Here is a 25,541-nt window from a genome sequence, read left to right as displayed (position 1 = left end):
TAAGCAGGGGTTAGCTGAGGCTGATTCTCTTTTACCCTGACTAGAGCGAGGGTCCTTGCTTGGACAGGCGTCAACCTTACTGCCAACCAAAGGCCCCCATTTCTAACAGTTCATATGAAACAATGTGCTGAATATTGAGTTATTCACCTTCCTCACAAATTGCATGTAATTCCCAATGCAACTAGAAATGGTGCTTCTGGATGAATTAGGAATCACAGGAGATACAGGAATCCGACTCTCTGAGTTGATAAATAAATTACATTTTTAAAAAGGTTTACGTTGCCAATAACTAATTTTTAACTTTTTAAAGTATTCACTGAAATCATCACAACCTTACTTTTCGGAGCATCAATTTCGATGAGCAGATTTAATCCAAGACCTATGAGCATCCATCGTATTTACTACTATTGTTCATTTCTTGGCACAAACATCTAATTGCCATTGAACAATAATCCCTCACATCTTCAAAAATAGAAATTCCCGTTAGCCAGCTTTGATATCCTCAAGAGCTCTGAGAACCATTTAAAGGGATTAAAAAACGTGAAGATGTCATTCTGTGGTGGCATTAAAAATAATTGTCGGTGAGATATTCCTAATTAAAAGTGAAATGCAACAGATTAACTTCTGTGATGGGAGATTCAATGTAGTTTATGAAGTGCATACGTGTTAAAGCCTTTATACATCTATCCAAGGCAGTTCTCACCACTGTTGAAAAATATTAATCATTAATCTTTACTATACACACACGCACCCACACAAATGTATGATTATACTAAAGAGCGCATGATATAATTTTTCATTTGAAAACAGTCCTATTGTTCATACCTTTGGTGATACACACACAGTCCACAGTCACCACCCTCCCAATAGAGCAGTGCACAATATGACAACATCAAATTATGGGCCAGATGTAGGAAAATTGCAAATTGCGACTTGCAATTTGCGAGTCCTTCCGACTCGCAAATTGCAAGTCGCAATTTGCAATGCAGAACGGTGTCGGTATGGGGTCGCAGAGACCCACCTCATTAATATTAATGAGGTGGGTCGCAAATTGCAGCCCCATACTGACTATAGGCACTCGCAAACATGGAGGCCTGCTGTAGTCAGCAGACCTCCATGTTCGTGACTGCTTTTAAATAAAGCAGTTTATTTTTTTTTTAAGTGTAGCCCGTTTTCCTTAAAGGAAAACGAGCTGCACTTAAAAAAAAAAACGAAACCTTTAGTTTCAGTATTTTTTCAGGGCAGGTAGTGGTCCCTTGAAAAAATAGTTTTGGGTCCATTCACAAAGGGGAAGGGGTCCCATGGGGACCCCTTCCAATTTGCGAGTGGGTTACCATCCACTTCAAGTGGATGGTAACTGCGACACCATTTGCGACCGCATATACGGTCGCAAATGGTATTGCATACCACTCCGAATCGCAAATAGGAAGGGAACACCCCTTCCTATTTGCGATTCTGAAATGCATTTTGCGAGTCGGTCCCGACTCACAATATGCATTTCTGAATAGGAAAATGCGATTTGCGAGTAGCAAACGGCAATTTTTGCCGTTTGCGACTCGCAAATGCTTTCCTACATCTGGCCCAAAATGTCCTCCTCGCTGAAATGATGTTGATGTTTTGGAACGCCTTTTCATTAGTGAGTCTTCCTTCATCAACCAGATACATTTTTTTAAAGTGTATAATAAATATATTCTTATGTCTTTATTTTGTAAAAATTTGAAAAAAAAATCATTACTTATTTACAAAAAATATTCTGAAAGAACATGTACCCATAACCAACACATTGATAGCCTGCTGACCCCCACATAGATCCACATCAGCTTGCTAGACAACTTACATTACTGCCATATTCATGTGTATCAACATTATACACTGCCTTCATCCTTTCCCTAATGTCCTTATTGCCCTTACGTTTTTATCAAACATAGGCCCAAAATATATATATTTTAAATACACACGCACGTGAACATAATATTTACATATATACAATTTTGGTCTTTGAGAATTTAACAGATAATACATTTTACACGTTTCAGTTCAAGGGTCCTTTTCAATCAATTCAGCTCTGTCTTATTCAGACTTTTTATCAAGTCGTTTATCTAACAATAAATGTGGTAAATTCGATTCAAGCTTTTTCATAATCCATCGAGTTTGTATCATGGTCACACACGTTCAAACATTTCATTCAATTTGTATGCCACCGGTTATAAATTTTCACTAGCCCTTAGCACTCAGCGTTTTACATATTCTGTGTGAGATATATATATATATATATATATATATATATATATATATATATATATATGTGTGTATATGCTATATTACCTTCCGAGCCGCCACCCCTATACTTTATTGTGGAAGATTCCAGTTCAAAGCTCATTAAATACCGGCAAATATGTATTTTCTCAAAAACACTTTATACGCCACCAGTGCTAAATTCATATTCACCATAACTAAATATGAACTTTATAAGAATATAGGGTGGAACAGCTCCCTGGGTCTTTTTCAATCAATTCAGCTCTGTCTTATTCAGACTTTTATGAAGTCGTTTATCTAACAATAAATGTGGTAAATTCGATTCAAGTGTTTTCATAATCCATCGATGTTGTATCATGTTCAAACATTTCATTCAATTTGTATGCCACCGGTTATAAATTTTCCCTGGCCCTTAGCACTCAGCGTTTTACATATTCTGTGATATATATATATATATATATATATATATATATATATATATATATATATGCTATGTATATGCTATATTACCTTCCGAGCCACCACCCCTATACTTTATTGTGGCAGACTCCAGATCAAAGCTCATTAAATACCGGCAAATATGTATTTTCTCAAAAACACTTTATACGCCACCAGTGCTAAATTCATATTCACCATAACTAAATATTAACTTTATAAGAATATAGGATGGAACAGCTCCATGGTACACTCCTGATGTACACATCAAGCATTGTATATCAACAGTTACCTGTTGAACCCCTCAGTAATTGCTACTTTAGAGGCCTCAACTTCCTATTTAAGTTAAAAAGGAAATACTGCCATATCACCATTGTTGCTAGATTATTTTGGTTGAAATGAACACTGCAAACCAAAATTCCTACCATTGCCAAACAGCATTAGGCATGCAATGTACTGGCCATATGGAAATACATATGGAAATGGCAAATTCGTATGGAAATACATTCATAGGCCAGTGCAGCATAAGATCATAAGAATCCTAGTGTATACATCCAATTCACATTAACTCTTCGACAACAACTAATGTCTTAGAAAGTGTATGCTTCAATCAATTGATATAAAAATAGAACTTACCAGCGTCTTCTTCCCAAACAAATGGAAGAATCTTCAGACTTTGTTGTTGCATACCCATTTGAGGGGGTGTTTTCTGTGCTCATTAACAATCCTGGTCTTAAATCTGAAATCATTTAAACAACCAATATTCAGTCCTTCATCTGTATACTAAATATAGGGCCCCAACCTCTTTCCCTGTTTATTCATCTATATAAAGAGCATCTCAGTACATGCTGGAAATGTGACATCTCGCCCCATCTGAACTAGTGCTGTGAACGCATGCATAGTTAAATACACACAGTTGCAGACAATCGATAATTAATTGGGAATAGTTTGTGTCCCCCTATTAAAGGCTAGGGTGAAAGCAAGCAGTCCTGCTAATTTTATCCAACTAAGTCGTCAAAGCTTATATTCCTCTAAAAATTCCTAGAGGAATAACTGCAATTTAAAGCAATTCACATAGTTATGAGGCAGTCACAAACTCTGTGATTAGAAAGCTTCTTAGGAAGTCGTGCATCGAGAACACAATCTCCCTTCCTTGCCCAAAAGACAAGTATTTATTGATAAGAATCAAGCTTAAAATAAAGCACTATTAGAGGAGGAGGCATTAAAAAATACATTTTTTTTGCTTACATTTCATATTAGCAGCATTTTTAAAGCTAATTTTTTAGGATTGGCGGTAGGCAAGACTCTTTGTTTTTTCTGAAAGAATATGCATGTATATACACGCAGAGAGGCTTTCAGACCGCCCTCTTCCGCCCATATCAGCATGCAGCATGGTGCAAAGGGTCTTTGCCCTTTGCCTGTCTTCCACTGTGAATGACTATTTGCTAGGGAGCCATGGTTATCTTTAAATGTCTGCAAAAAGCCACCTCTGCGCACACTCATAAACTGTACCCACTGTTGCTTCGCCTAGGCCAGTAAACCCCACTACATGCAGCTGCCCACATCAAGCACTAAGTAATCACCCCGTGACTTAGAACTCCACAGGTATCCTCGTAACCTCCCAACAAATCCTGCATGGTCTAATACATATGTAATGATGGCCGTCACTGTGCTGTGTTTCATTGTATGCTTGTGTTTTATTGTCCTAAGTAGCCTACTTTAATGTTGCTGCTACTCTTAATTGGCACAGGAACCATTTGTTGAACCTGTACTTGCCACTAATAAATTGGATTAAATGCATGAATGGTTGAGACTAATCTCAATAACCAGTATTAACCAATAACTCCGGATTTAACACTAACCTTGGGTTCTGGAGTAGTGTACTACTTGCAGTAAAGTGTTTTAAAACCTCTTCAGGGGTAGTAAGCACTATATAAATACAGTTACAATACAGTGAATTGTTTCAGAGAGCATCGCAGCCCAAAACACACAATGGAGGAGTAGATACAATAATTACGCACTGTGAGTGGCTTGTTCCTCTGTCTTTTCCACCAGTTGCCAGCCTTTTACCCCTCGTTTTTTAGGTTTCACCTGCATGCGCGCTTGCACGCTGTGCTTGCAAAATCTTTTGTTGATAAAAAAAAACTTAAAAGGGGCTCAGAAACTGCACTTTAGTTACCTGAACCCACCATTGACTTGGTCCAACGTCACTCTAATTTACATGCTTCTGATTGGCCAGCATGTTGTCTGCACGTCGTCTGCTTCACTTCCTGCTCTCTTCTTTGCCGTCGATGCCATCATGTTGCCCCAGGACAGAGTACTCCTTCCAGTCACTTGCCACTGGACACTGGCCAGTGTCCTTCCTCTGGCTACTAAGGTACTTTTTTTTCTTTCTTCATGCTGTCTTCTTTCTTCTTCACCGCATGCTGTCTTCTTTCTTCGCTGCTGTCTTCTTTCTTGTTCTCTGCATGCCGTCTTCTTTCTTTACTGCATGCCATCTTCTTTCTTCGCTTCTACTGGCTACGAAGCTGAAGGTACTTCTATTTTCTTTCTGCAAGCCGTCTTCTTTCTTACCTGACATCTACTTTCTTCGCAGTCTTCTTTCTTTGCTGCTGTCTTCTTTCTTCACTGCCATCTTCATTCTTCGGTTCTGTCTTCTTTCTTCTTAGCTGCATACTCTTCTTTGTTTGCTGCCGTCATCTTTCTTCTTCGCCACATGCCGTCTTCTTTCTTTGATGCATGCCATCTTCTTTCTTTTTACATGGCGTCTTCTTTCTTTGCTTCCTCTGGCTACGACACTGAAGGTACTTCTTTTTTCTTTCTTTGTGCTGTCTTCTTTCTTCTTTGCTGCATGCTGTCTTCTTTCTTCACTGCTGTCTTCTTTCTTCTTTGCTGCATGCTGTCTTCTTTCTTTGTTGCATGCCGTCTTCTTTCTCCGCTTCCTCTGGCTACGACACTGAAGGTACTTCTATTTTCTTTCTGCAAGCCATCTTCTTTCTTCGCTGCCATCTTCTTTCTTCACTGTTTTCTTTCTTTGCTGCTGTCTTCTTTCTTCGCTGCCGTCTTCTTTCTTCTTTGCCACATACTGTCTTCTTTCTTCGCTGCTATCGTCTTTCTTCTTTGCCACATGCCATCTTCTTTGTTTGACGCATGCCATCTTCTTTCTTTGCTGCATGCAGTCTTCTTTCTTTGCTTCCTTTGGCTACGACGCTGAAGGTACTTCTTTTTTCTTTCTGCAAGCTGTCTCCTTTCTTCGCTGCTGTCTTCTTTCTTCACTATCTTTTTTCTTTGCTGCTGTCTTTTTTCTTTACTGCTGTCTTCTTTTTTTGCTGCCGTCGTCCTTCTTCGCTGCTGTCTTCTTCCTTCTTCGCAGCATGCTGTCTTCTTTCTTCACTGCCGTTGTCTTTCTTCTTCCCCACATGCAGTCGTCTTTCTATGCCGCTTGCCATCTTCTTTCTTTGCTGTATGCCATCTTCTTTCTTCGCTTCCTCTGGCTACGACTCTGAAGGCACTTCTTTTTTCTTTCTGCAAGCCGTTTTCTTTCTTCTCTGCTGTCTTCTTTCTTCTCTGTCTTCTTTCTTCACTACCGTCTTCTTTCTTCTTCGCCACATGCTGACCAAACTTTGATCATATTATGGGGAGGGCCTTTCTGCAAGAGAACTGTGGCCCTCCTAGGAAATGCTAATAAGGCTTCATAAACTTTAGGGGACATAGAAATGTGGATGAGCTAGAGGATTATTGAGGGATTTGGTAGTTAGCCAATCTACTTCGGATCTACTAGTGGCCTGATCAGTCCCATCGCTATATATCGTTTTATAAAGTTTCAGACTTTTCCCTTGGACTTTGAAAGCTTTCAGTGACTATCCCCATCCTTCTTATATCCACCCAACTGGGTGACTGCAGCCATAGGGATAGCAACATCAGCTTCTGAAGCAGAATTTAAAACATAAGCACTGGCTTACAACCTTTGCATATGGCTATGTCCACGGACTAGAAAAAGGTCACTCCTGGGAGTGAGATGGGGGAAAAATGGGTCTCAACCTACAATGCATGAGACTATCTGGATCATCCGCCTCTGGGCAGCTGCATGCTGGGAGGGCACACGCATTGGCAAAGCCAATAGGTTTCGCCTTTGTTTTTTCTTTTGCATTCAATCTTACATCCTAACTGGATTATAAATATTAGAAAAATGTTATATTAATGTTTGTTTTACATTTTTTAAACCATTAATAGTTGTATATGTTGTAGTTTATTAATTGAGCATGCATCACAACATAAATAACTTTCCTCCAATTCTATCATTCTCGCCACTGGCACTCTAACTATCCTCAGTGATACAGCAATTAAATTTTAATTTGAAAAAGCTGCTGATTAGGACAAGCTCCTTTAAAGGTGTGTCTTCACTGGTTTACAGTAGCTATGTCTGTGCCACAGCTGAAGTTTACATGTTCCGAACAGTCATGTTTGATTCTGTTTGGTGCCTAACGCTCAGAGTTGACAAAGTATTTTAGTCCTAAAGCTTTTCCTATTTTCAGAGGGCATATACAATTCTGTTTGCAGGAACAGTGCTGGATGGTGCAATTAATACAATATCATTGATCTTTTAATAAAAGCGAGTTCATTTTAAACCACAGAAAGGCGTCCATCATTTGAGTGGGTTATTAATTTGCACCAGGAAACTTAAAACAATTTTTTTTTTTACAATACTCGGTTTGCATTCTGCTCTACAATGATGATGGTGTTTACAGTCCCAATATGCAGCATGTTAACCTAACCACAGTAACATCTAGTCATTGTGTTATCTACCTCATTGGCGAACGGGTGAAACCAACTCTACAGGTATGTGAACTAGTTAAGCTTGTAAACCTCCCTTTGAATTGATTTTAGACTCACTGCTTCATTTCAGAGCATTTTCTTCAATGTGTTTGTTGTCCGATGTAGCCAGTGGGCTTCAGTGGCTGTGAGGCATTAATAACTTGTGCTTGCAAAAGAAGAGCCATTCAGAGGCCACTGCGCCATTATTGCTTTTTTACTTAGTAAGTCAGAAATCTTCTAATCTGATCCTTTGAGGGAGCTCCATCCTTTCTCTCTGCTTCCTAGCCATGACTCCTGTGCAAGGGCAACTGCCTTAAAATGTTTTTTTTTTAACAAAGTATTTAAAAAAATTGCACGATGGCTGCCCGTGCGTCCTCAGATATGGACGCACATGTGGCCATCTTAGAATGTTTTTTCCATACTTTACTATTAGTTGACCATTTCAAGGTACCCAAATTTTTGCTTGTTTGAACCAATACACTAATAATAAACTATAGTAAAGGAAACGCGCATTGGCACAACCAAAAGCTCTCTGGCCAAATCCAGACTGGTTGGCTTTGCCAATGGTTGTTTTCTATTTGTATAGCCTTTTTGCACAGTTCTGGGCTTTTTTGCTGATTAAGATGGACTTGAGGCTGTGTTGTGTACATAACTGCATGTGAAGGCCTGTCTAAAATATTCTCTTATCTCTCTGAATGGTGGTTGTGCGAGGTTGTGTTTTGTTGTGGAGCATTGCTTTACCAACTTTATGGTTCCATTGTTGCATGTTTAACCAGCATGGACAGGCATATCTCAGACATTCTGAACTAACATCCCTCAAAGATGTTTACGAATCATAGACCAACATCAGACATGTCGATAACAATCACCTATAACCAGTGCTTAATTTGTCAATAAAAAGGTGCCGGTGCCCAAAGCACGTGCTGCAGCAATTAAATGTGCGAACACGGAATACTGAGGCAGCGTAATCCTGAAGCCATCTCGGGCCTCTTCAATCCATTTACAGCCCCTCCCTGCCCCTTCAGCTCACTCTTGCAGCTTTCTCTCATTGTGACGCTTTTTCGTTTTTCTCTTCCTCCGTCTTTCCCAAACGTGTATTTTGCTCGCAGACAGAAGACATAGCGCCGGCCCTCAAAAATAAGTTCCGGTGCTCAGCACCGGAAACAACAAGCACAAATTAAGCACTGCCTATAACTTCTTTGATACCTTTAAAGTGGGTCATGTGGTAGTCAGCAATTACTGGGCAGTTTTCATGGTGAATACGATAATTGATCACAAGGGTCCTGGACCCTAGTACTAATACACTTGAAATCAATAACCAAGCTACTCTCTATGGGCTTTTGACTCTTCACATTGGTCCAAGTCGGCATATTCTTTGGGAAACGACGTTCCAAATCTTTTTATTTTTATTTTACAAAAACAGTTCACCTACTTTTTTGTAACAACAACCTTAAATGAACTACGGATGCCAACATTTCGGTGCCTGTGGTTGAAAGGGAAGGGAGCGGGGTTTTCCGTAGTGTGAAACCAAAGGGACAGCAAACAGTGAAGGAAGAAACAAGCCTTGTCGCCAAGATGCTTGCTACCTGAAAGACATGTGAATGTGTGCACTTATCTAGTCAGCAAATCTAAGGGAGTCTGCTTGGGAGCCAGTATGTGGCCTTCATGAATGGAGTCATTTGAGGCACCAAGGTGAGAAAGATTTATTCTGAGAGTTAATGTAAGGGTGTTCCCACCTGAGTTCTAAAGTACATCTCTCTAATGGAAATGTATTTAAAAAATAGGTTTGCACTAATGAAGTCTCATTACATATTACCAAATATGTACGAACTGAAAGCACTTTTTATCTTAAACACTATTATTTTTTGCACATTTTGTGACCCCTTCTCTTATATAATGTGTAATAAAATATTAAATTAAAGACTTGCATCATCAGTGTTTTTGGTTGCAGGCTGGGACCTTGTAGCACTATAAATACACTTGTCCCTTTTCTCCTACTGTGCCAACCAGGATTCGGTTCTGTGACTTTCTTGTTTCAGACACTCATACATCTGCAGTAATCCACATTAACCTGCTGAGCTTTCATCATGCTAAAGAGGGATTTTCCTACCAATTACTTTAGCTTTCATTTATTTTTCATTTAAGGTGTGTGGGTTCTATTTTAAATGAATGGGCCTGAAGGTGCACCCCCCAAAAAATAGTTGCAGAACATTTTGTTCTTTTTAGCCACATCTCTGATCCCGTCCTCTTGCTTATAGACCCCACTTGCGCTCAGGATCACAGTACAGAAAATCTACCCTATGTACAATTTTTTAAGCTTTGATAAATTGCTCAAAAGTAGAAAAATATGAGAAACAAGTAGATGATCCAACTAAAAAACCTCCGGCCAGACATTATCTATCTAGCATAGTGCAGATATCGAGAAGATGGATTCGTAATATCAATAAAGAGGCGCCATTAACAAACAATGAACAAGCACCAAACAACAGTATGGCCTGCGCATCAACTTTTTCTACTATTTCAAATGAGCGTAAAAATATAACTTAACACTGGATAAATACTAATCAACATCTTGGGAAGCACCCCTGTATTTTTTCAAACAGGGTACCAACCTGAGAGGTCTCTTTTTCCACACCAGACATTAAAAAGAGCACACATCTGGGCTCAGAGAACACATCTGGGGCATTCCACCTGTAAATGGCAACTACTATTGTGGCCACTCCATTGTTTTGCAATGAACTACGCACAGAAAAGAAATTGACTTTGTTAACAATGTCATTTGGCAACTGAGGTCACACACGAACTGTAAAACTGACAATGTGGTATACATGGTTGATTGTCCCTGTGGTCTACAATAGACCGCGTGCAAAGTCAAGATCAGGATTAGTGAACATGGGAGTAGTTTGCGTTGCCTTTGCAGTAACAGATTATGAAAGCACACTATGTAACACACATATGAAAGCACACTATGTGTAACTTGAACACACCCTAAAGATCTGACATCTGTGGTTATGGAAACATTGATGACTCCAGTGATCACAACATTGTGTTAGCTGAAAGTGATAGCTGTTAGAGGTGCTTCATCCAGAAAGAACGTGCCGCATCATGAACACTGACAAATGCAATAAATATTATAAAATCAAGTTAACCTCCGAACATTTTATTAGATGCGTTGATTTTAATTTAATTCAATTCCCCAAACGTACCTCTCCAGGAGACTATGTATGTCAAAATAGTAAAACCTAGGTTCGAATTTTGGATGTTGAATAATATATTGCATGTAAGATTAAGTTATGGGATTGTACAATAGTGCAATTGTATCTAATTGTCATAAAGGCTGCAAAATTGTGAATTAAAATATCTTTTTAAAGAATTATCTTTCATAATAGCTACAACAGATTACCTTGGGCTAGCTCCCTTGAGTCTATATCAACTCCCTCCTTGTGGCCTTGAATATTATCTCGGATAAGGGGAATTATATCCGATTATAACTATTGAATCACATTCTTTCTATTGGCAGATTCATGAGCAGCATGACTATTAAATAGTTTTGTTAAACATTTGTGGGAACAAATAATAAACGATTGGAATCATGATAAAAACGATTCAGTTTGTGTCAAAATATTCTGCTCATGACATCAACATCAGAATCCTATACAAATAAATACTCATTTGATATGCTGTGGGGCAAATGGTCTGAGTTTCACACTTTTTACAAAAAGTTGTCAAACTTTAGCATTTTAGCAAAAAACAAAGTTTGTCAGTGTCACAATACTTTTAATTTATTTCAGGTTGCAGGATACACATAACAGCTATTTTAAGATACTGAGCTGTCTTTCTGGGCAGAAAGGTTTGAGCCAACTGCTGTATTGTAATGAGATTTAGGGCCTCATAATGAGTTTGGCGGTTGGATCGCCGGACTGTCATGGTTGCGGTCTTTCGAACGGCGCCAGGCTGACGGTCCCAAGACCGCCAGATTACGAGTTACCCACGGGGCTGGCATGTCTTGCGGGGGAAGTGAGTGTGCAGTATTATGGAGCTACTGCCGGCCATGCATTCCTACCTGTCGCACTACGTCGTGCAGAGGACACAGTGCACCCCGGAATCCGAAATCTTCGGATGGGCCCCCGCCTCACTCTCCATGGGGCCATACCCTCTGGAGCCCCCCATTTTTGGCCCCTTACCTGCCTTACCGCCAAGCTTTCCATGGTGGTGGAATCACCATTGAAAGCTTGGTGGCCCTTCAGGTTGTAATGGCCATGGCAGTCCCAATTCCGAGATCTCCAGCATTGGCCGTTGGCGGTGAAGACCCCCGCCGCACTGACTATGGCGGTGCCGGCGATCCACTGCCGGTCTTGTGGTGGTCTGACCACCAACCTCATTATCTGGCAGTCCGTTCGTCAAAGTTCTGGCGGTCGGACCGCCACTGCTACCATGACGGTCCATGGACTGCCAAACTCATAATGAGACCCTTAGACTTCAAATAATGTTTAATACAAGACAACCAATCAGCGATTCCTTCTGGCAGAATGTAGAACCTTGGCCTTGCTTACTGTAAATTGCGAAAACAAACAGGTTTGAGGATTTTGGATAATCTCATTCTTGAAAGTGATTTCAGCTAAATAGTGAGTATTGGCACGAGCGCATTGCAGCTTTAATTACAATTAGCACACGATAAGAGCATAAAGACAGGCTAATTAACATAAAGCATTACTTACATATTCTGCTTCTCCCTCTTGCCAAGCTCCCAATGCATTTTGAAAGCAAATTACACAAGATGTTACTCATTTACTGGAGACATATTAGTGTCTGTTACCTATGGCTAGTGCACCTTTCTAAGATTTTTCCCCTGACATGCTTGTTGTAGAAAAGAAGAAAAACACCAAACATTTTTAAATAGACCTGAATGTTTGTACTTTTATGTTTCAGATTCACAGAAGTTCCAATCTTCAGCTGCAGCATTTCCAGATCTTCTCCTGCACTGACTTTGGAATTGATATCACAGAAAGTTTGGGAAACACTTCTCTGGTTGACAGTTTATTGCTTGGCCGCTTCACTGGCAAGGTAGGCGGCCCTCTAATAAAACCATCGCCCTCATTCCCTCGTGTGTTCTTGTACAGGCCGCACAGCACGCGCTCTAGTGTCAGGCACGATATCAAGAGAGAAAGGAAAGGAAAAAAATACATTTTCTTCTTCCTGACTTTACAGCTCACATTAAAGAGCCAAAAAACAAAGTTCCCTCTGGCGGCAAATTATATGACATCGGTGGCCAAGTCGTAAGGATGATGTCTCAATCCGCAAGCATGTTTAATAATGGAAAGCTGCGCCTCTTATTGGTTATAGAAAGAACATGGTATGTTGTCTGACCTAGGGGTAAAATTGGGTGGCGGATACCGAATTTCATCTTTTCCCAAGCATCTGGAGAGTCGTATGAAAATAGTATCCCCGGAGGATAAATGTGTCCTGCATTGTGAGCGACATCTGACTGAATCACAAATCATATACTATTCTACACTTCTTCACAAAACAAGACTCTTTTTAAATAAGACCTCCAACTCAAATATTTACAAAAGGCCTAGAATTCAATAGGTCCATGTGAATGATGTAATAACTGTAAATGTTGTTCGAGAAGATATTCAAACTAATTTTCAACAAATAATGAGACAATGCGATTGACAATGTGGCCACACACGAACATTGGGTGTGTTTATGAAGTGTGCAAATGCCTCCTTTTTAAGTGCAAATTTATATTTTGTATTCACAAACAGTAGATTGAAACGTGAACGTGTATTTGCCAGTGTGGTGGAGTATTACTTCTGAGCAGAAGTGCTTAGAGGGGTATATTGAGGGAAGATGTTAGGTCACCTGGATGCCTGCCTACATACTGAGTTTGTAGGTATGCACAAAGTCTTGGCATGTACATCCAAATCATGAAGTCAGTTGAACACTTACCTGTGTCAGTGACACGCGTATATAACTATAAGAACGAACGTTCTTCATGAGAAACCATTTCAATGTAGAATGTGTGCGCTTTCTTAGAGTGCATCATTCACTTGTAATGATCTCTTGGTCAAATACAAACAAATGAACCAGGTGGATGTGTGTTGAGGCAAAATATTCATAGTAGAAAATTCTGACCTCAAGTTTTCTAAAGTGTAAGTCATCAGACCATGTGACAGGATAGGCGTGGCTGACAGTACACAGAGTGACATGAAATCTCCTGTGTCCTTTCAGCTACCTCGAATATTCCTACAATGCTCTCGTGTACTCCAATACTAGATGTGCTGAGGTGCAGCTGGGTATATGTTACCACCCTGCATGCAACTCATACCTCAGGTGCCATAGAGGAGCGTTGATTTGGCATCGAATATTATGGAATATGTTACTGAATTGCGTAACACCACAACCCAAGCTGGTTAATGCACTGAGAAGAAATATGCGATGGGATTTGGCTGCAGGGGAATCCTTGAAGAATGAAGATGGGCTCTGCAGGACATTTCCTCTATTGCAGTGACAGGACTCACAACTATGATTTAAGTGGACACTACTTGCTGCAGGATCAGTGTGTAATCTCTCTGTTAACTGGGGTTGTGGAAGTCACAACTGAGCAGTGGCAGTAAGAACTCATCCAGGGTCTCTTGGACTTAAAAAGAGAAGAGCACTTGAATATTGCTGTTTGGGTTTCCAAGAGAAGATGGGTAAATGCAAATTGCAGAACGTGACAAATAATACTGGACCACAGTCACTTGAAGAGATGACTTCACTAAAAATGCTTGGGCTGGAGTTTTGGGACACTGGGGAGTGTATAGATGAAGCACAAGCATTAAACTGGACAAGATCCGTCGTTCCACCTCCAACACTAAACATGATGCGTATGCCAAAATAGATTTGGTGCAGTTTGTCGTAAATGTCTTGCGGGGTGATCAGCAGAAAATGTTAGACATAGCCTAAATTGCTGAGAATTCCTTGAATTAATTATTCCCATCCATGGCTGATTTTACAAAAGAGAGTGCTGGAGTTGACTGACGGTTTACATTGTGGAGAACAGGGCACAGGACACAGAATGGTGCGCTAGATGGAATAATGTCTGGAGTTGGGTTACTTAGAGAGAATTGAAGGGTATAACATGATATGCTAGTTGAAGATCTGAATGGCACAGGAGATAAAGTCACAGGAGCTCTTCAAATTCTACTTTCTGGAGAAGGCTTTTGGGTCTGATCATGCCCTCATCCCCTGGTTCACCCTTAGAGCGGCGATGGCAAGGTTGCTGCACTATTGAGACATATATGTACTGCTTCAAAGAGCTCAAGCCAAAGGTGAAAATTGCAATGGCTCCGTATTAATGTACTGCCCAGCAGTGGTCCAGAAGAAGAGTTGTCCTTCATGGAAGTTAAGAAGTGACCCCATGACAGCAGCATAAGATACATGTTTCTAATGCCAGAAAAATTGAGGATGATCATGGATAATAAGACATCCTTATGCATAGAACTCGACAAGGCATGAGAATAGTTGGAGCAATTCAAGGTGAGCAAGGATGTCCCAATCAACTCTCACCCTCCAAAGTACCAAAGGAAAAGGAAATTCAGATGCTGGACGATGAAACGATCACTGAGGAGCCAAATTAGAGTTGAAAGAGCAGCAGTGGTAGAGGTGGTGAAAGCAATAGGCCCATGCCAAATACCTGCTCATCCCATACAGAGAGTCCAGAATGCACTAGTTCCAGAACAGTCTTTATTCCTTCCCTGCATGAAGATCCTGACCTCCCAGAATTCACCTCAAGGATGCATACAGTACTGCGGATGCACTCTTCTAACTTTCTTATATAGGCATTGCAACCACTTGGGGGGAAGAATAAGGGGGCTTACCACCTTGGGGACCTGCAGTAATGTATGCATCCTGGGATGGAGAATGGAGGCCGGTGGGAGGGTGATATTTCTCAATAGATTTTACCTGCCCTTCCAGAAGGTGAGTAGGATCACATTTTGCACTCCTTACTCACTCTTACTGTGTGTTAGGAATGAGAGTTGGTTGTAATTTAAAACAATTCAGAATACGTCCACCTCTGGAGTACAAAATGACTTTCAAGGGCAGACTGTACTAAGTGTGGTCTGACAAAGAAATTAACCTGAAGGCAACAAATACTGCTTGGCCTTTATGACCTGGCATGTTACTCTGCATTAAAAAAGCCCTTATGGATGGGCTTAATTGATGCACTTTTGTTACATGGAATAACCAGGACATGGACTCAGTGGCCAAGACGATCAAGGTTCAGCCATATCTGCAGTATAGAGTGGCCCAAATTGCATGCTTCCAAGAAACTCAACTTGTGAGTAAATGGCCATACAAAGTACATCGCCAATGGATGGACCTAATCTTTGTATATCTTCTAAACTCACCATCAGAGTTAAGAAGGGCAGGGTAATATTGATCTCTCTGGAAGTGACTCAAAGCACTAGGCAGAGGTGCCCACAACCTCGGTGCTATTCATCCTGCCAATGGAGCCTATAACCAGTGTAATGAGGAGCGAGGGCTCTTAGAGTATTTTTGGTTGTAAGATGGCTTACACAACATCTCCTTACATGTAGACGATCTGTTGAACTTCCTGAGAGTTAAGCATACTGGTCTAGAAACCGCAGTCACCTATTTGGGAACTCTGGCAAACAGAGAAAGATGAGGGGAAAGTCAATGGCCTTCTGAATTAAGCCGATGATGGGAGAAGAGCTACCTGGGTTGGGCGAAGAGCTACCTGGGTTGGCAGACCTCAGAGTTCTGTGGGAGACACGCACACTAAGGTATCTCAGAGTGCAAATTTATCATGCTGATGAGGATCTGTTGGCTGGGAGCTTGGAGACTTTGGCAAACAGAGAAAGGTAAGGAGAAAGTCAAGGGCCTTCCCAATTGAGCCAATGATGGGTGAAGAGCTACCTGGGTTGTAAGACCTCAGAGTTCTATTGGAGACACGCACACTCAGGTATCTCAGAGTGCAAATGTATCATGATGATGAGGACCTGTTGGCTGGGAACCTGGGTAAAAATATGCAGTCCTTATGCCTTTGTAGATTTCTTGGAAAGATGACCTGTGTCGACCATAGATAAAATAGCAATGGCCAAAAATGTTTTAGCCAAAAAAGTGATGCCCCTCTGTGTCATGTGTTGTTTTGGTACTCTTCCTCTATGGTTTTCTAGAGCATTCTTTAAAGAACTGGTGCCCTGTAAGTGGGCTGCTGCTTTCCAGTTCTGACAGACTAAGCATGCTTTTGTCGAATGTAATCCCTGGGAATTCATGGATTCCATGCTGCTTCTTTTAAAGACACTTTATACCGACACTGTGAATTTTTAAAAAGAAACATACTGGGGATACAATACATGGACTGATGCTTTGAGCCGATACACTTCATGATGACACTATTAATTTTTAAAAAGAAGCATTTTTGAGGATGCAGTACATAAACTGATGCTCTGAGCCGAGCCCTGATGAATTCTAATGTGGGGATGAAATGGCTTGGCTGGGTTGACACAATCTTTTCCAATGAAGATTGAAAAATTAAAATGGACTATATCTTTTTACAACCCTCAACATTTATGTCTATTCTTGGGATTTTACACTGCAATACACCAGCTCAGCACCATAGTCCTTGAGAATGTATGAACAGGTGGACTATGGACATCATGTACCTCAGAGTGCTTCCCTTCTTTTGAGTTGTATCTGTTAGTGTCTTTAATTTGGGGTTCAGGTAGACACTGAGTTATGTTGCATAAGATATAACTTTCAATAATGGAAGGAGGTCTAAGTTTACCAGATTTTGAATATTATGTAGCTGCACAACCTCAGTAGGTAGCACAGTGCCTGGAATATTCTTTTTAAAGGTCAGACAACTTTTTGCGCTAAAACCATAAGTTGCTTAGAAAAGCTTTGAAATGTTGGAAGACTTGCTTTGTGAAAACTGAGCAATCTCCAGCACCTCCCATTTGTCGGCCTACAAAAGACCCACGGATTTTTCATGGCTAGACAATTTGCAATCTGGATTAGGGTAGGGATAGAAACAATGGGTGACTTCTATTTTGTGAGAATGCCCAAGACACAAAATGACTTGATGAAGTTGGCACCTTGAAAAATTAATTGCAAGAAAAAACGGGAACTGGAGAGGTGGCTCCCCCACGTACATAATCCAATACAACAACTATTCACTCTGAGTGAGAGCAGAGGACAAGTTACTCACCTGTATAAGGCCCTTTGCAACATGACAAATATTAGAATTTTCTGCATTAAAAACAAATGTGACCTAGAAATGGGCGTGGAGGTAGAGGAAGGAAAATGGAAGAAAGACCTAGAATCAGATCAAAATGTCTCCAAACAACACCAGGTTCAAATATATCCACAGTACATATTTGGCACCAAAGCAACATACTTGACACCAAAGAAACATAAGATATACACATACAGGATATTTAGTCATGTCCCAGGTGTAATATTTTAGGTCTCGCCTGAACAGCGCCTGTGAGGGTATTGTTTACAATGAAGAATGTGGACCCCGCCCGTTGCTTAGCATTCAGTGGCATCATTTTCACTCTTCTATGCTGCCTCCTAGTTGACCAGTGCATGCTGAGTGTCACTTCCTTTTTTGCCTTACTTTTCTGTGGCGTATGACCAAGCACAGGTTCATTCAACTTTATTAGTGTGCGCCATTAGCTCTTAATGTGAATGAGGTACTGTTTCTTTCACTGCCGCCACATAGCTACATCTTGTTTATCCCCAACCATAATGGTATATGTTGCTCACTCACCCTCTAGCCCCTACCACTCTTAAACACATTTATTAACAGACCAGTTCTTGCAGACGCATTTAAATACTGTCAAGCTCCTGCATAGGATCAAAGGCATCAGTTGCTTACACAGATCATAGCTCGAGATAATTGGCAAGCTATTATATTGGATTATACTGTAGATTTTCCTAGTCTATGATGGAAAGTCTTCATTTTATTAAAGACATGGAGGCAAGTATTATGCGTTTCTTTTCTTACTTTAATCAATAGCCGCAGTCAAGAACGTACTACAAATTTCATGAGGCAAACAACGAAGAGCCAATGGGATTGAAAACGTAGTCCTAACAAATGAATCAATAAGGATGAACACATAGTATTATGACATCACTTGACTGCGAACAGCCCTCTTTTCTTGCGAAACAAATCAAGCAGAATTAAATAGAGGAAAAATGGAACAAAGAATAAAAATAGCCAAAATAAAAGCAAATAAGTCAGAACAAAAGTCAAAAAATCCATTGAGATGCAGAAGATCCGGAAATCCAGGTACTGTAGACCATGAAACTGTAGAGGCAGACGAAGGATGAAGGATTAGGAGGAAGTTTTGGTTGGCGGATGATGGTGCTAGAAAAAGGGAGGGGGAGAATATTAAACAAGAGGTGGGATAATACTCGCCTCCGTGTCTTTAATAAAATTAAGACTTTCCGTCATAGAGTAGGAAAATTTACATTTTATGTCAGGACCGGAGTCTCCTCTTATGCGGGTTTAAAACATATTAATTACATTCAATGAGACATTATCAACTGGTTTGCAATAAAATACTTAACATACATTATCATTGAGCAGTCTGCAAATTTAAGAATATCCTCTAGACGGGAACCAGCCCAAAAAGCTTTGGAAACCATAGCTCCTCTAGAAGATGAGCCCCAAACATTGAAGTGTCTATACCCACCAGGGACATATTCCATTTGACCCAACGAGCCAAAGTGCCGGCGGAAACAGGGTTGCAGGGTTTCCTGAGAGAAATAAGGAGTTGGGATACAGAGGGGGTTCTCAAATCTGCAGTCTTTAGTTCATATATTTTCAAACATTGTCCAACACATAACTTCGGGTGCTGTGGAAAATAAGGATAGAAAACTGAAGTTAAACTAGTCTTGGTTCGACGTACAACTGTAAATAACACTCCAGATGGAGTGAATTGGCGGTTGGAAATGTCCAAAGCTTTGACATCAGACAGACGTTTGATAGAAATCAGACATAACAACATTGTTAGCTTAGCGGATAACATTTTCAGAGAAAGCATTAAATTATCAGGCAATGACAAAAGGAATTTTAAAACAACACTAACATCCCACAATTGACTATATTTGGGCATAGAAGGCTTTGAAAAGTTTACTCCCTTCAAAAGTTGGCAGACTAGAGGATGTTTACCCACTGGTTTTTCATTCACATAGGCATGATTGGAGGATATAGCTGATCTGTAAAGGTGAATGGTGTGAAAGGCTTTGCCTTTGCTGGCTTCTGCAGCAAGGAAATTGACTAAAAAAATTACATCTGCTGAAAAGGAATCAATGTGTTTTCCAAAACACCAGCTGTGCCATAAAGACCAGGCTGATTTGTAAGCCTTCTTGGTGCCTGGGGCCCAGGAATGTGAAATGTATTGTGAAGCTTCTGACAAAATGATAGGGAGAGGCTGGGAAGTCCTGAGATTTTCCATGCCGATAAGGTCAGGAGATTTTCCAAAATAAGGGAGTGGGGGCGGTGAAGAGGGTCTAACAACAGATTGGGGAAAGAAGGAAGGAGAAAAGGGAAGTCCACAGAAAGTTCCAAAAGGGTAGGAAACCAGATTTGGGACTGCCAAAAAGGGGTTATAAGAACCAAGGTGGCATGTTGACACCTGAGCTGTGCTAGAACCCTGCTGATCATGATAAAAGGAGGGAAAGCGTAATTGTGGGAGAGAAACCAATCTTGTAAAAAGGCATCTGATGTCAAGGCTAACGGATCTGGGCGCCAACTGTAAAATTGAGGAAGCTGAGTATTTAGGCGGGATGCAAACAGATCTATTATAAATCAGGCCCGGAGGCTCCTATTATGCGAGTTTAAGGCCCCATTTGCTCTGAATTTTTTTAAAAATTGAAGAATGAAGCTTCCAATCGATGGATTCTTGAAGATGACGGGAATGCCAATCTGGCACTGAGTTGAGAGAACCTGGAAGATACTCTGCATGAACCGAAAGATGGTTTGAAAGGCAAAATTCCCAGAAGCTCTTGGCCAGTTCTGCTAAGGGTTTGGATTTTGTGCCCCGAGGTGATTTATATAGCGGACCGCTGAAATATTGTCCATCCTGAGAAGGATAGCGCAATGGACCTTGTTCTTTGCTAAGCTTCTGATTGTAAAGGAGCCGGCAAGCATCTCTAAACAATTGATATGCAATTTGGACTCCTCTGAAGACCAAGTACCTCCAGTCGAGACTGGACCACAACGGGCCCCCAGCCTAAGCGGCTTGCATCTGATTCTAACACAAGATCTGGGGCTGATGCAAAGATACTTCTTCCGTTCAAATGTTGGATCTTCAGTCTTTGAAGAGCACGATAGTGCAGGGGACCTGGGAATATTGCTTGAATGGAGGAAGAAAGGAGGCCCGCTATTTGAGCCAGAGATCTGAGGGAGATGAGTGAGCTGCAGAAGATTTGAAGGATTTCTGATTTTATGGACTTGATTTTTGCAGCCGGGCGAAGGAGGGTAGCCGAAAGAGAATTTATTTGGAAGCCTAAAAATTCTATGAGTTGAGTCGGAATGAGAATGGATTTTTCTCTGTTGATGATAAAACCTAAGTCGGCTAGAAGAGAACAGGTCAGAGCTAAGTGCGCAAGAAGAGACTGGGAAGACTGGCTCAATATGAGAATGTCCTCCAGATAAATTATGAGTCTTACCCCCTGAGCCCTCAAAAAGGCTACTACCGGCTTCATGAGCTTGGTGAAACACCAAGGAGCTGACGATAGACAAAAGGGTAGAGAGGTAAAATGAAATAGTTGGTCTAGCCACTGGAATTGGAGATATTTTCTGAAGTCTGGATGAACTGGAACCACGAGTTATGCATCTTGGAGGTCTAGACGGACCATCCAATCTATTTGTAGGAGCGTATTTCTGAGGTGAAGGATGGTCTTCATTTTAAAATGATGATAGTGCAAAAGAAAAACAAAAAGATGAGGCCAATAACCAATCTCAAACATTTCAATTGGTTTGTACTCTAAGAAAATGGGGCTGGAAAATCCTGAAGGATGTGGATGGGTAAGAGAGATGGCTTGTTTTTGAATAAGAGTCTGTACTTCCAGAGAAATGAGATCGTTCATTTCTGTGAAAAAACGAGGAGAGGGAGGTAACTCTTTTTTACATAGGAGTTGAATAAAGGTCTATCACGTAAACTTGAACTGTGTTGAGAACCCAAGGATCTAAAGTATTTTGGAAGAAAATAACAAAGACGACCTCCTATCGGAAAGGATCTGAAAGGATCTGAAAGGTGGGCTTACCTGCTTGGTTAGAGGATCTGGAATTCCTGTAGGCTCTGGAACGGATGCCTCTGCCTCTCTGGGGATAGAATTGTCACCTATATTCCTGGTAGGATGCATTGTAGAATCCACGGGAACCTTGTTTAGACTATCCTCGGCTAGCAAAGCGATTCCTACCTCTGCCGGCCCTGGCAAAAACACGTTGGGTAAACATTTTCTTTAGGGATTGCTGAGCCTTGTCAAGTGAGGTGAAAGTGGCCACGTATTTGCTGAGTTCTTTAATAAATGAATCCCCAACAAGTAACCCCTCAGTTTTGATGTGAGGATGAACAGTTGCTAAATTAACCAATTTCGGGTCCAGCTTCAGAAGAAGGCCTTTCCTCCTTTCATGGATAAGGGCAGAATTGGCATTTCCGAGGAGGCAGAAAGAGTGTTGGACCCACAAAGAGAGTTCCTCAGGGTCGATAAACGTGCCGTCCATTCTGGCTGCCACAGCTAAGTCAAAAATCCGAGTAAGGGGACCGATTACATGTAAAAGTTTTTCCTGGCAGGAAGACCATGCCTTGTCAACCCCTTTCCGAGGATCTTTACCAAGCTTTGTGAAAAAGGTGAGTAAAGGTTGATCGATGGAGGGCGTAATAGTGGATTTATGAGGAAGGGAAGGACGAAGGCATTCGGATCTCAACTTACCCTGGTTTGCTTGTCCAAAGGGGAAGACAATTTGGCAGCAACATATTCACCCACATGGTCTGTGGGAGTCCATTCGGTAGAGTTGGGATGAAGGATGTGACAAGGGTCAAACATAGGTAAACCTTCCGCATCAAAAAGGGGTTTGGAAGAGTTAAAAGAGGAAATCTTAGGTTTCTTTGAAGGAGGGGAAGCTAGTGACCTATTGTCATCCCTGTCAGATAAATAGGTATCTGAATCAGTGTCACGCATGTCATCATCCGTATCAGGGATGGAAGAAACCACAATAGGAGGAATAATATTTTTTGATTTAGATTTTTGCTTTAAAGACGTTTTGACAGAATCCATATTTTTATTCTCCTTGGAAGGAGCCTTGTGAGGAACCCTCACTGTCCTTTTGCGCCAAATGTATAGATTGTTTGGGTGAGAGGCGCTGACTGCATTCCCCCGCACTTTGGGCCGAAATAGATTTGGAAATTAAATTAGAAAAAGAAGTTTCCAAATTTTTCAATAATTTCTGAATGGAGCAAGAGACAGCTTGTTGCACAGAACTTTTAATAAAGGAGCTTAGCTCCTGTATAATTTGATCCAAATCATGAGGTACGTCCTGTCCCAAAGGAGAACCATCTGTTTGCATTTTGAAAATAAAAAGAATGAAGCTGAGTGAAAGCTTTCTGTAAAACCAGCACAAACAGGGTTAAATGGGAGAGGAAGGGCTTGAAAAAGCAAAACTCCGCCTGTGGGCGGTGTTACCGGGTTATGTGACGTGCTGACACTGCCTGGATCGGAAGAAGGCAGAGGAAAGCAGTTGCGTCGCGGAAAGCAAAAAAACTGTAAGTTTTCAAGGCAAAAATCCTAAATGTGGGCAGAGAAGATGATTGCCGTAGCTCTCTATGCCTTAGGCGCAGTGAAAATGGCGACCGCTACCTGAGGCAACGAGAGAAACGTCTACATTCGGAGCACGAGGAGGAGCGCTTTGAGCTGAGTTGCTGAGGTAATCCCTCCCGGGGGCAGGGATTACTTGGGTATCTAGTTCTAAAATAAGGAATCTGCAGCTAGTTGTCTCTATCAGATGAACAAGTTACTTACCTTTATTACCGCCTTATCTGGTAGAGACACAGACTAGCCCCAGATTGCATATAGACCCACCCATCCTCCCCACTTGCAAACCATGTACTCTTCAGTCTCGCTTCGGGTGATTTAGGGTGTTTTCTAGTTATTTTACATCACACTACGTGTCTTTTCTTTTCTGGTTGTCACATACACTATTACGCTGTTTTACTATTTCACTTCCAGTTTCTCTGTGGCTCTGCGTTGTTCTGTCAGCCCCCATTCATGTCTTTTGGAAACATGGGTAACTATTAAGCTATGAGAAGCCACGTTTGGTGTGGTTCAATTCACCCAGGACTGCAAACCGGTCTCAGCCATAACATTTTTAACATAAGTTTTATTAAGTTTTACAGATAGACTCACAACTTTAAATTCCTTCTAGAACAGTTAATGACATCAATATCGGCTAGAGATTATCTTTCCGTGTGAGATGCGATTAAGACATAATGCACATAGGGCCAGATGTACATAGCCTTTTGCGCCTCGCAAACGGCGAAAAAGGCCATTTGCGAGGCGCAAAAGGCCTCACGCGATGCAGAAACACATTTTGCGAGTCGGTACCGACTCGCAAAATGTGCTTCAGACTCGCAAATAGGAAGGGGTGTTCCCTTCCTATTTGCGAGTCGCACCGCGATGTAGAGTTGATTTGTGACCGCGAAAGCGGTCGCAAATCAACTTGCAGTTACCATCCACTTGAAGTGGATGGTAACTCATTCGCAAACGGGAAGGGGTCCCCATGGGACCCCTTCCCCTAGTTGAATGCTCACAAAATTATTTTTTCAGAGCAGGCAGTGGTCGTATGGACCACTGCCTGCTCTGAAAAAAACCGAAACAAAAAGGTTTCGGTATTTTTTCTATTTGCAGCTCGTTTTCCTTTAAGGAAAACGGGCTGCAAAAAGAAAAAAAAAACTGCTTTATTTAAAAGCAGTTACGGACATGGTGGTCTGCTGTCTCCAGCAGGCCACCATCCCCGTGAGTGCCTAGACTCGCTATGGGGTCGCAAACTGCGACCCACCTCATAAATATTTATGAGGTGGGTCTTTGCGACCCCATAGCGAGTCGCAGAAGGTGTCTGAGACACCTTTCTGCATCACGAATTGCGAGTTGTAATTTGCGAGTCGCTTTGACTCGCAAATTGCAAGTCGCAATTTGTGACTTACCTACATCTGGCCCATAGAAACTTAAAACAGGAAAACTGGTCATATGTGCTTAATATTTGTGTTTATGCAACAAAAATCTCCAAGAGCTAGAAAATGGGTTTTTTAGTTAATGGTTTATAAAACCAGTTTTCTGTGAATTTACTAATAGAATAGCCTAGTGAAAACATAGTAATTTTGACTACCCAGGTGTATATGTGATTAGTATAATAACAAAATGTAAGAAAAAGATCGATAAATCAGCAGAAAATAAAGAAACAATTGTGTGTAAAAAGGAAAACACTTTAATATTCTTCTTCCTGTGGCGATTTGATGAAGTACTGTCTTTGACATTAAGGGCCAGATGTAGGAAGACTTTTGTATGTTCCCTTCCTATTTGCGACCGCATCGGCATGCTGAGTTGCTTTGTGACCACGAATGCGGTCGCAAACCAACTCGCAGTTACCACCAGTGTCACACTGGTGGTAACACATTTGCAAAAGGGAAGGGGTCCCCATGGGACCCCTTCCCCGTTGTGAATGCCGAAAATAATATTTTTTCAGAGCAGGCAGTGGTCCAAAGGACCACTGCCTACTCTGAAAAAAACGAAACCAAATGGTTTCGGAAGTTTTTTCTTTTTGCAACTTGTTTTCCTTTAAGGAAAACGGGCTGCAAAAAGAAAAAAAACTGCTTTATTAAAAAAGCAGTCACAGACATGGAGGTCTGCTGTCTCCAGTAGGCCACCATCCCTGTGAGTGCATGGACTCGCTATGGGGTCTCAAAATGCGACCCACCTCATTAATATTCATGAGGTGGGTCTTTGCGACCCCATAG

General features: G+C 41.1%; 1 protein-coding gene across 1 annotated transcript in view; it reads left to right on the top strand.

Annotated features, from left to right (window-relative positions):
* PKHD1 (PKHD1 ciliary IPT domain containing fibrocystin/polyductin) overlaps positions 1–25,541 on the top strand; it is a 1,684,711-nt gene that overhangs the window by 1,181,562 nt on the left and 477,608 nt on the right. Inside the window, exon 45 of the mRNA XM_069236642.1 lies at positions 12,436–12,570. Within this exon, the coding sequence (XP_069092743.1) occupies positions 12,436–12,570 (135 nt within the window). The remainder of the gene's footprint in view (positions 1–12,435; positions 12,571–25,541) is intronic.

This window comes from Pleurodeles waltl, chromosome 5 (assembly GCF_031143425.1).
Source record: "Pleurodeles waltl isolate 20211129_DDA chromosome 5, aPleWal1.hap1.20221129, whole genome shotgun sequence".
NCBI classification, from domain to species: domain Eukaryota; kingdom Metazoa; phylum Chordata; class Amphibia; order Caudata; family Salamandridae; genus Pleurodeles; species Pleurodeles waltl.
The sequence above is the reverse complement of the archived record's forward strand: the minus strand, read 5'-3'. Positions and strand labels throughout refer to the sequence as shown.